General features: G+C 47.2%; 1 protein-coding gene across 1 annotated transcript in view; it reads left to right on the plus strand.

Moving 5' to 3' along the window:
* Nucleotides 1–12,500, plus strand: part of dock4b (dedicator of cytokinesis 4b) — a 144,905-nt gene that overhangs the window by 41,440 nt on the left and 90,965 nt on the right. The window contains exon 2 of the mRNA XM_080851705.1: nt 11,310–11,393. Coding sequence (XP_080707831.1) covers nt 11,310–11,393 — 84 coding nt within the window. The remainder of the gene's footprint in view (nt 1–11,309; nt 11,394–12,500) is intronic.

Here is a 12,500-nt window from a genome sequence, read left to right on the forward strand (position 1 = left end):
ACTCACCAGACATAAACAAACATGGCGCCTGCAGCTGTTATTTACACAATGCAACATTTCATCAAACAATTTTTAAAATCATGAATTACAAAGAAAATACTTTCATTTGTGTGATGCTTTCCCTGCTGTTTCCGACATTTTTAAATTGACTCCCGCGATGTTTCTTCTTTAATGATCACGGGTTCGCAATGCATTGAGGGAAATCAGTCTACCCCTCCGTTTGAAGTGTGCCCTCGGAAAATCTCCGTTTGGAGGGGTAGAAAGCGCTTCCCCTTCCCCTACCCCTCTTTCTTAACGTGAATTTGGATAGCACTACCCCTACACGTGAACGCGCAAAACGGAGGGGAAGGGGAAAGACGAAGGGGTAGGGGGAGAAATGGGATTCAGCCTAAGAGGGAGAAAGAGGTGCGGGCTGATGAAGGGAGGGGGAGAAGGAGAGAGAAGGAGAAGGTACTGTACCGGTTTTGATGGAGGTAAAAAAGAGAGGAAGGGCTAGAGATGGGAGTGATGGACAAAGAGGAAGAGAAAGAAAGAGGGAAAATGGGGAGATGGGGGAGGTTTGTACGTAGAGAGGTCCTCAAAAATAAGCAGAGGGGTGAATGAATGAATATTCCTTTTTGACAGTGGGCTGAATGGTGAATAGAAACACACACACACACACACACACAAACACACACAATGGAGGCTTTTAACACAGATACACTAGATGGAGCACACAATACTCCACTGACCTTCCAGTCTTCCTACCTCATAAGCAAGGCTCTGTTTGTCAAGAGGGAACCAAAAGACCACCCCCGACCCCCTCCTAGGCGGTTTGCCTCAGTGTGTGTATAGTGCAGCGTGTGTTATATAACATACAGCGCAGGTGTCCTCCATGTTGTGTTGTTGTGCATCAGTGTGTGTATAGTGCAGCGTGTGTTAGTATGCTGCACAGGTGCCCGCCATGTTGTGTTGTTGTGCATCAGTGTGTGAAGTGCAGCGTGTATTATATAGTATACTGCGCAGGTGCCCACAATGTTGTGTTGTTGTGCATCAGTGTGTATAGTGCAGCGTGTATCATATAGTGTACTGCGCAGGTGCCCTCCATGTTGTTGTGCATCAGTGTGTATAGTGCAGCGTGTATCATATAGTATACTGCGCCGGTGCCCACCATGTTGTTGTGCATCAGTGTGTATAGTGCAGGATCCATACAAAGCAGACAGGGAGACAACAAACAGCATACAAGTCTGTCAGTGGGATGCTAATGCTAACTATGGCTCAAATCTGACCTGCTAGCGTTTCCATTTAGCGTGAGCGAAGCCTCATGTTTAGGTGCACATAGGCAAACACAAACACACACACACACTCACATACATGCAGACATGCACAGACACACACACACACACACAAACACACACATATATCCCCCCCCCCCACACACACACACACACACACAAATTGAGGTAGGGAAGCACAGTGAAAAGGCAGGAATGAATGTCCTTCTCTCAGGGGGCCTCCTCCAAGAAGGTGCTTTTGTCGGCTGTGCAGTTGAAGAGCAGTGCACTTGAAATCTGTGTGTGTGTGTGTGTGTGTGTCTGTCATAGGCTGTCAGGTGTTGCCTGCGTAGCTATGAAATCTGAAATGCCTGGCTTTGTGTGTGTGTGTGTGTGTGTGTGTGTGTGTGTGTGTGTGTGTGTGTGTGTGTGTGTCCATGTGCGATAGTATGCAGCTACAGCAGACTGAAGTGCAGTTGCATCACTTTAGATGAAAGAAACTCGCTGGAGCGTGACTGGACCGTTACCTGCCTTCTGAACACACTGTGTGTGTGTGCGCCTGTGTGTGTGTTTGTGTGTGTGATGGTTTCCAAGAAGTTTGACTGTCTTTTCTCCCTCTCCCCCCTACACTATTTCTCTTCAACTGTCTTTTCTTTTTCTTGTAAGCCCTTTTCTAGGTATGCCCTCTATAAGGGTATGTTTCTTTCTTCTAGTTAAAGGGTATGTTTCTTTCTTCTCCAAGGTCCCCCTCTGTCTCTCCAGCTGAGTCACTGTGCCCTGTTAGTGACGTGGCGAGGGATAATAAATAGCTGTGGATTATTTTAAGCATTGCTTCTCGCCTTCTCTTTTTCTCCTTACTGGGGACAAAAATGACTTTGTGGGGACCTGGTATGGAGACACTCAGTGTGAGAGTGCACTCTGCCTTCTGTTGAACCCGGGTCATGTGCCTCTATACTTGGACAAATGTGTTTAATAGTGACATCTCTGTTTTTCTTTGGCTAGGTCTATATCCGCTACACATATAGGTTTATTTCCAGTACAAATATAGGTCTATATCCAGTACATAGATAAATCTATATCAAGTACATATATAAGTCTATATCAAGTACATAAGTCTTTATCCAGTACTTGTGTGCTCGGGAACAGTTGGATGAGTAGGTTCATATTTGTGTGTGTGTGTGTGTGTGTGTGTGTGTGTGTGTGTGTGTGTGTGTGTGTGTGTGTGTGTGTGTGTGTGTGTGTGTGTGTGTGTGTGTGATCATGCATACTCTTTGACATCCCATACTGATTATTGATTCTCAGTGAAAAGGTCATGAGCAAACTTACAATATGTTTGCATGTACTAAAGCCTGAGGGGTGATTTATCCTGTACGTGTGTGTGTGTGTGTGTTTGGTGTGTATGTGTGTGTGTTTGGTGTGTGTGTGTGTGTGTGTGTGTGTGTGTGTGTGTGTGTGTGTGTGTTTTGTGTGTGTGGGTGTGTGTGTTTTGTGTGTGTGGGTGTGTGTGTTTTGTGTGTGTGATAGACACAGTGATGCCCACTAACACGTAGCTCTCATGCCCTTCACAATAAGGGTCATCTCCTGTCATCCCTACATAGACACACACACACACACACACACACACACACACACACACACACACACACACACACACACACACACAAAAAGCCCCCTTCCCCCCCTATCCCTGACAGTCTGTAACTGTGTCCTCATCAGGTCTTTGGAGATGCCAGAATAATTCAACCCTCAGTTTGGGTCGCCACAATGGGCCTGCCGTACCAAGACCAAGACCGTTCCAATGCACACAAGACTCTCGCTCAGCTCAGGCATGCAGTTGTTCAGTCTTGAACTTGTGGAAATAACAGTGTGTGTGTGTGTCTGTGTGTGTGTGTGTGTGTGTGTGTGTGGATGTGTGTGTGTGTGTGTGTGTGTGTGTGTGTGTTTGTGTGTGTGTGTGTGTGTGTGTGTGTGTGTGTGTGTGTGTTTTGGCGGAGGTGTGGGTCGGTGGTTGAGATGACTCCAAACCTCTCCGAGTCGTGTAGTTGAGTGTTCTGAGCCTGACCTCAATGCGCTCCGTGTCCAAGAGGCTTGAGATGCCTGTGGCTTTGAAATAAAGTCCCCAGATTTGCTGATACTTGTGGGCAAAGTAAGTGGGGAATGAATGTATGTATTTGTCATTGGGTGCTTGTGTGGCTGATCTGTATGTGTGGATTTATGATGCGTGTCAGGGTTTATGTGTGAGTGTTAGAGTGTGTGTGTGTGTGTGCGGGGGAAGGGTGGTTGGAGTCGACGTTTATGGGTGTGTGTCTTTATGCATTAGGATTTATACTCTGTGTCAGTGTGTGTGAGTGTGTGAGAGTGTTTGTGCTATCTATATATGTATGTGTGTGTGTGTGTTTGTGTGTGAGTGTTTGTGCTATATATATGTGTGTGTGTGTGTGTGTGTGTGTGTGTGTGTGTGTTTGTGTGTGTGTGTGTGTGGGTGTGTCTGTGTGTCTGTGTGTGTTTCTTTAGCTCTGTTCGTAACTGTGTGTACATATACCTCTGCCCTGTATAATTTTCTTTAGTACTGGGATAATGTTTATAAACTTTTACACCCTTCGTAGCCTTCTTCTCTGTCCATAATTCAAGAGGGTTGTGCCCACCGCTGTATAGGGGGGGCAAGTTAACGGCTCGTTAATTATTCATGTTCATTTTCTTGCACATGGGGTCGGAAGACCGCCCATTACCCAATATCGATTTGCATATTTACATGTTCTCATGAATGATGAATGACTCAGAAGGTGAAGAACTTCTTCAGATGACAAATAAGGCTGTAAGTGTTTAATGAGGTTAAATGAACACACACACACACACACACACACACACACACACACACACACACACACACACACACACACACACACACACACACACACACACACACACACACACAGACGCACACTCTTCCTGATCTTTATTTCCTGGCAGACACAAGTTGGTAGCAACAAGTTCCTCCCGCCCAGTGTAGAAACAGATTTAGCCCAGAAAGCCCCCTACACAGAAGTGACGTGTCTTACTTATCACCAGTTGTCTGACAGACTTACGCTCAGCACTGTGTGGAGTGGAGATCAAAGAGCCCCTCTGCTGGGACATTAAAAGGAAAATCATAAGGCAGCACAAGTCAGGCTAAAGAGCACACACACACACACACATACACACACACACACACACACACACACACACACACCTCCCACACACACTCTCTTTCAGCTCAAGTCAGGCTTAAGAGCAGGGAGTGTGAAGCTCTCGCCCCTCTGCTTTGCCTGAGTGAGTTGTCTCAGTGGCTTCAGTCCCTAAACCAATGCCTAAACACAACTCCACTTAGCATCACAAACACACACACACACACACACACACACACACACACACACACACACAGGTATACTGTACATCCAGCCCCCCCCCCCCCCCCCCCCCCACACACACACACAAACACACAGCTGGGTTGTTGGGGAAACCTGGATGTCGTCCTCACCATGTGGTCATCCTTTTGTGGTTTTTGGCTTGGGGTTGTTTGGGGCAGGGGATTGTGGGGAGCAGAAAGCGTGGGGGTTTGGGGGTAAGAGGCTTAGGGAAGACGAGTAGAGCGCCGTGGTGACGGGCCGCAACCCCACCACTGGTAGACCCCCCCCCCACCCCAGAAAGGAGCTCAGGGATAATCCCTCGCAAAACAGCCTCAAAAAACTCATGGCACTTCCTCCTCCTTCCAGCCTCCATATTCTTTCTTGCTTTTGTTTCTCTTTCTCTCTTTATCTTTTATCTTCTTTTCTTCCTGTCGGTCTGACAGGCTCTTTCTTTCTTTCTTTTTTGAATTCTCTCTGTGTTTGGATCTGACACTATCTCTATATTTCTTCTTTCTTTCTCCCTCTTCTTCGGCCTCTTCTTGTCTTTCTTGCCCTCTCTCAGTGTTTCCTCTTCTGTTCTGTCTCGCTGCTCTGTCATATCCCTCTTGCTGAGTTTAAGTGAAGGTGAGTATGAGGTTAAGCTCTTTAGTGTGTTAAAGCCATCCATGTGTTTGGATGTGTGTGTGTGTGTGTGTGTGTGTGTGTGTGTGTGTGTGTGTGAGTGTGTGTGTGTGTGTGTGTGTGGTGTTCTGTGTCTGCTGGTCAAGACAGCAAGCGTGGCAGCGTGATTAGGTTAATGATAACCAGAGAGGAACAAAGAGACAGAGGGAGATGGCACCTGTGCATACTGTACCTATGACAAAGGACACACACACTTTTATAGAGCACATTATTTGTTCATGCACTGAAGGTGAATGTGCTCTCTTCCTTTCTTTCTCTCTTTTTCCCCTTCAAGCACACAAACACAGACACAAATACACACACACACACACACACACACACACACACACAGAGCACACTCATGGTCACAGGGCCTGAGCGCACACACACACACACACACACACACACAGACACACACACACACACACACACACACACACACACAGAGCACACACACTCTCTCTCACACACTCCCTCATACTTCACCACCCACCCACGCTCCCCTCTCAGTCAGCATAAAAGGGCACTCATCTTTCCCTCCTCTGTGTTTTTCTCTCTCTCTCTCTTTCTCTCATTTTCTCTCTGACAGGAGGTTGAGCACTGAGGTCATGACTTTGTGAGCAGGCAGTGCCTCACATACTTTCCCCCGAAATAACAGAAAAATAACAAAAATAAAAAACACCCCCCTTAGCCCTCTGTCCCCCTCTCTCTTTCTCTCCCTCTCTCCCTCTCTCTCTCTCTCTCTCTCTCTCTCACACACACACAATCTCTCTCCTCCTCTGACATGGGCGAGGAAGGACAGTCTATCCCAGTGTTTACCAGCCGGTGTTCTGAGCTGGCCGCTCACTCGGGTCAGGGCTCGTAGCCGGTGCCGGGAGTGGCCATGAGAGTCAGTGTCACATCAGATCAGCGGCGGGGCGGCCCCAGGGGTTGGGTTGGGTTAGGGGCGGGGGGCCAGGGAAGTGGAGTGGAACACTTGGTCCTGCCGGACTGTGACAAGTTCAGTGCTTAGCAAATGAGGCCATGGTCCAGCTCTGTGTGTGTGTGTCTCTCTCTCTGTTTTTATGTGTGTCCAGCTCTCTGTGTGTGTGTGAGTTTTTTTGTCAGTGAGAGCATCTACTGTATCTATGTATGTATGTGTGTGTGTGTGTGTGTGTGTGTGTGTGTGTGTGTGTGTGTGTGTGTGTGTGTGTATGAGAGGACAACTGAGAGTGTGGAAGAGACAAAGACCAAACGTATGTGTAGATTGATTGATTGATTGATTGTGTGTGTGTGTGTGTGTGTGTGTGTGTGTGTGATTGTGTGTGTGTGTGTGTGAGGACAACAGAGAGAGTGGAAGAGACAAAGACGAAAAGTATGTGCAGATTGTGTGTGTGTGTTTGTGGGGGAGTGTGTGTGTGGGCATGTGTTTGTGTGTGTGTGTGTGTGTTTGTGGGGGCGTGTGTGTGTGTGCGTGTGGGTGTGTGTGTGGTCATATTGGCCCTTGTACCATCTGTGCCCTGGGTGATGGTGGTCACGGCCCTACTCGGTAGCATAAGGTCAGAAGAGGACAGAGGTCTCTATCTGTCTCCCTCTCTCTCTTTCTCTCTGCCTCCTTCTATTACGCTCTCTCTCTTCATGCCTCCTACTCTGTCTCTTTCTATTTATCTATCTAGCCTTCCTGCCCTGTCATCCGTGTGTATCTGTTCACCTCGGTCTCTTTTTCTTTCTCTCTTCCTCTCGTGCTTCTGTCACTGTGGTAAAGGATGGTCTTCATTTAACTCTCTCTCTCTCTCTCTCTCTCTCTCTCTCTCTCTCTCTCTCTCACACACACACACACACTCACACTCACACACATGCACACGCACACCTGAAAATATTTTAAAATAAATTCCCCACATTGAGCAAAACACCTTTCAAGTGTGTGTGTGTGTGTGTGTGTGTGTGTGTGTGTGTGTGTGTGTGTGTGTGTGTGTGTGTGTGTGTCTGTTTGCAACACAAGCAGCAGTATTTGCCGCGACAGAAAACCCAGTGTGCTGAGTACCCGTCTCCCTGGCCCACATCACAGTAAGCCCAAAAGAACAGCAGAAAGAAGGAGGGAAAGAAAGAAAGAAAAAAAGAAGAAAGAAAAAAGGCACGCGTGCTGAATAATTGAACATGCTGCAGCTGTAAACTCTTTTGTATAATTCATCTCACAACTTCCTGTGTCATTTTGTGAAGGTCTCAACGTGCCATTCACATCACAGGCACATGTTTGGCCACTGTTAGCTGTGTGTGTGTGTGTGTGTGTGTGTGTGTGTGACATGTAAAACAGAAGCTTATAGTTAGACAGGAGGACGACATGTCCTGACACTAACATAACAGAATTGGGCATTTTGTGTGTGTGTGTGTATGTGACAGATACTGTTTTAGACTGAAGTGTGTGGCTGTTCGTATCATTCAGAGCAGGGGCTTATAGAAAAGGATGAAAGCAAACTGGGTGTTTCTGTGCTTTTTAAGTGGATACACTTTTTCTGACTGCAATTACCTATGTGTATTCATTGTACTGCGCTGCACTACATTGTAGTTAAGTGAATGTATTCTCCAGTGTGAGGATGTGTGTGCTTGTGACTGTGTGTGTGTGTGTGTGTGTGTGTGTGTGTGTGTGTGTGTGTGTGTGTGTGTGTGTGTGTGTGTGTTTGTGATTTTTTTCAGTTTGAGCTGCCATCATGTCCATGATCATATTATGTGTTTTAAAGCTCTAGCTGAGCGTCCGAATTTCTCAATTAGGTCAGACCTTAATATCCACATGTACAATGTACCAGATGATCCGCCTTGCCAAAGAACAAACAACAGAAACACAGCAAAAACAATGCCACACACACACACACACACACACAGACACACACACAAGCCCCCTTGCCCTCAGATGTCTCATGTGTGTAATATCCAGGTGGAAGTAACAGGATTAGTGGTATTAATACACTTCAATCAAAGTTCTCTCTCTCTCTGTCTCGCTGTTTCTCTCTCTCTGTCTCTCTTTTTCTGTGTCCCATCTCTGTTTGTCCTGTCTGTACACCCACGTTCTAACACAAATGCCAAAAGTCAGTCAAAATCATCTCAGCACGTGAAGGATCACTGACTCCATTCCCCCCAGACTGCAACTCCTCCTCCTGGGCAGCCACAGTGTGCCTGTTTGGCAACAGGAGAGGAGAGAGCATATCCCATTATAACATTACTGAGTGGGAGTGTCGGATTAGGACAGAGAAGTGTGTTACGTGTCTTTTCTTAAGTGCTTAATCCTTTCTGGGAGTGTATTGTTTTCTCATTTCTATCTGAATTTTCTTCTCATCCCGGTCTCAACCTCACTAGTGACATAGCGATCACAGATCTCTCTAGGGGGCCTTTCTTTACGGGGAGACTGCTGCCGTCACAGAGGGTGCAGTGGATAAGGGTGTGTGTCTGCATTGTGTCTGTGATGGTGGAGAGATACTCTGTCAGGGTTACGGAGATGTCTTGTCTGTCTTCCTGTCCTCTATCGTCCCCAGCCAAATTGGTTCTACTGTAGCTTTGGTTAGCAGTGTGTGTCGACTTAATGGTGTGTGTGTGTGTGTGTGTGTGTGTGTGTGTGTCTCTGTGTGTGTGTGTGTGTGTGTGTGTGTCTCTGTGTGTGTGTGTGTGTGTGTGTGTGTGTGTGTGTGTGTGTGTGTGTGTGTGTGTGTGTGTGTGTGTGTGTGTGTGTGTGTGGTGAAAAGCAGCAGTTCCTGTGCTGTTAGATGCTACTAAGGTAATGACCTGTGTCTGCACTGTCTTCTGTTCCCCTGTGTGTGTGTGTGTGTGTGTGTGTGTGTGTGTGTGTGTGTGTGTCGGGGGGGTCTGTGTGTGTGTGTCTGCTACTGGAAGCTGATCTGGCCATGTCTTTCTCTCTCTCTCTTTCTCTTTCTTTCTTTCTTTCTTTTTTCTTTCTTTATTACTGTCTCTGTTTCTTCCTCTCAAGAATCAGTGTCCTCGTGAACAGGGTTTGTTGTATTACGATGCCGACTTCCAGTCACTGTTGGCATTCTAAGCTGCCAACCTGCACTAAATCCTCTGCCCAGTGCCCAAGGAGACCGCTGCTTATAAACCACTTCCATTAGAACTAATAGACAAAGGAACATCTCTCTCTCTCTCTCTCTCTCTCTCTCTCTCTCTCTCTCTCTCTCTCTCTCTCTCTCTCTCTCTCTCTCTCTCTCTTCCTCCTTGGCACTCAATCATTTTCACTCTTTCACTCTCTCCCCCCTCTGTCTCTGATGAAGGAGAGTAGATGTTCTATCTGCCCTTTTAAGAGCTGCTTCCCTTCTCTAGACACCTTCTCTCTCTCTCACACTCTCGTCTTGCTCTCTCTCTCTCGTTCTCCTTTTCTCTGTCTTCCCTTTGTGCTTTTTTTTTTCTCTCCGGCCCAATTGTTGGCCCTTAATTCTCCTTCATCTCTGCCTGGCTGTCTCATTTTCCCACTCAATGGAATCGCTTTCCTCTCTCTCACTCTGTCCGCCATTCTCCAGTTTCTCTCTTTTCTTTCTCATTCCTTTTCAACTCTTTTCCCTTCTCCTGGCTGCCTTCCCTCTGTTCCTCTTGAGGTCTGGTGCTTCTCTTGCTTTTTGTTGTGGCAATTATCTTCCTCTCTGAGGTTTTATCGATCTCCATTGTCTCGTTTTCCCACTCTTTTGGCTCCACGCCTCTCTTTCCAAGCTTTCCTCTTTCTCAGGAAAGGAGACCATGTGGCCTCCACTTTCTTCTGCTTCACATCTCCACTGGTCTACCCACTCTTCTTCCAAACATTAACCAATTCTCTCTGCCTTTCTCTCTCTCCCTCTCTTTCCTTCTCTCTGTCTCTCCCTCTCTCTCTCTTTCCCTTCTTCACCAATATTACTTCTAACAACTTTGTGCTCTGTCCATCTATCTCCCTCTACTCTGCATTTGTATACTCCTCCATTGTTGTTTTTTGTCCAGATCCCCCAGAATGAGGGAGAAATGGCAAGAAGGGGGTGGAAAGGAAGAGGGGGGGGGGGGGGGGGGGGGGTTGGGAGGTGAAGCCTAGGGTGGGCTGTCCGCCTATCTCTCAGCATTCGTTTATTCACTCCCCCCATTAAAAAAGCATTTTTTTCCTCAGGCTCCGGAATCGTGCAGACCTGATTTTATCTCATTCTCACGATGCCCTCCACCATATTTGAGCCTGAGGAGGGTTTCCAACGGCAACGTCTTTACCATGTTATTTGCTGTACTGTATGAGGACATTGATTTTGCGTTAATCGCCATGGCAACAAGGCTATGCTGCAGTGATGGAGTGACATGAGTATTAATGCTGTCCTGGCGAGAGAGGGTGTGTGTGTGTGTGTGTGTGTGTGTGTGTGTGTGTGTGTGTGTGTGTGTGTGTTGGCGAGAGAGGGTGGGTGTGTGTGTGTGTGTGTGTGTGTGTGTGTGTGTGTTGGCGAGAGAGGGGGTGTGTGTGTGTGTGTGTGTGTGTGTGTGTGTGTGTGTGTGTGTGTGTGTGTGTGTGTGTGTGTGTGCACGTACATTAGGTTTAATCTCAGTATTATTGAGTTGTAATGTTTTTAGTGTATTTTTAAGTATATCTGCTGGAAGAGGCAGTAATGAGGTGCACAGCAAGGTCAAGCGTGTGATTTCAGAGAGATGAGGCTTTTATGGTGGTAGTGTATATGTATGTGGACCAATGGCATATGTATGTGGACCAATGGTACTCGTGCACATGTTGGTGACTTGTACTTAGAGATTTTTGGGTTTAGGGAAAACAAAAATAAATAAACCAAAGCTTTGGTTGCGGTTTTTGAATACCGGTGTCTCAGCGTGAAGGCTGTTGTCACCATAGCAAGATGGTGTCAGCATTTTACCCAAGCGCCAGAAAGAATTCACCCTGATAAAGTGTGTACCAATACTCTACTGCAAATCGGTGTAAATGTAAAAGTGGCACCAAATGACCAGTAGCATGTGTGTGTGTTTTTCAGTGCTGGCAAGTTTCTCCAAATGACCAGTGGCATGTGTGTGTGTTTTGCAGTGCTGGCCAGTTTCCGGGGGACGGTACAGCACGGTCTGCCGCTGGAGATCGGGGACACGGTGCAAATCCTGGAGAAATGTGAAGGTGGGTAAAGCCTCTTCTCTTCTCTTACCTTATCTTCTCTTTTCTCCTCTCCTCTCTTCCTCTTGTCTGTCATTCTCATTCCTCCCATACATCCTCTCTTCTCTATTCTTCTCCTTTCTGCTGCTTGCTTCTCTTCTTTCCTTTCCTTTCCTATCATCTCTTCACCTCTCATCTCTTCTTTCCCTTTCTCTCCTTCCCTCTCCTCCATGCGTCTCCTCTCCTTCCCTCTCCTCCATGCGTCTCCTCTCCTTCCCTCTCCTCCATGCTTCTCCTCTCCTCATCTCTCCTCCATGCGTCTCCTCTCCTCATCTCTCCTCCATGCGTCTCCTCTCCTCATCTCTCCTCCATGCGTCTCCTCTCCTCATCTCTCCTCCATGCGTCTCCTCTCCTCATCTCTCCTCCATGCGTCTCCTCTCCTCATCTCTCCTCCATGCGTCTCCTCTCCTCAACTCTCCTCCATGCGTCTCCTCTCCTTCCCTCTCCTCCATGCGTCTCCTCTCCTTCCCTCTCCTCCATGCGTCTCCTCTCCTCATCTCTCCTCGCCCACTCTCCTCTCTTCCCTGCCCTGACACTGTTGTTTCTCATCTCTACTTCAAAGGGGCCTGTTAACACACACACACACTCACAAACACACATACACACACACACACACACACACACACACACACACACACACACTCACTGAGGAATGGTTTTGGCAGCCTTTGAGGTCATATTGCCTTTAACTAAAGCTTAGAAAGTGCCATTAAAAGAAGCTAATGGTGCCGATGTGATAAATGGCTTGGAGACACACACACACACACTCACACACACACACGCACACTCTCACACACACACGCACACTCTCTCACACACACTCTCTCACACACACACACACACACACACTATCACACACAGACATACAATCACACACGCACATGCACACGCACATGCACACGCAAACACACACACACACACACACCCACACACACACAGACACACACACACACACACACACACACACACACACACACACACACACACACACACACACACGAATGTGGTTTCCCGGTGTAGCAGACCGTGCACAAAACGTGAACCGCATTTCCTCACAAAACTTTTTTTCTT

This window comes from Sprattus sprattus, assembly GCF_963457725.1.
Source record: "Sprattus sprattus genome assembly, chromosome: 14".
NCBI lineage: Eukaryota > Metazoa > Chordata > Actinopteri > Clupeiformes > Clupeidae > Sprattus > Sprattus sprattus.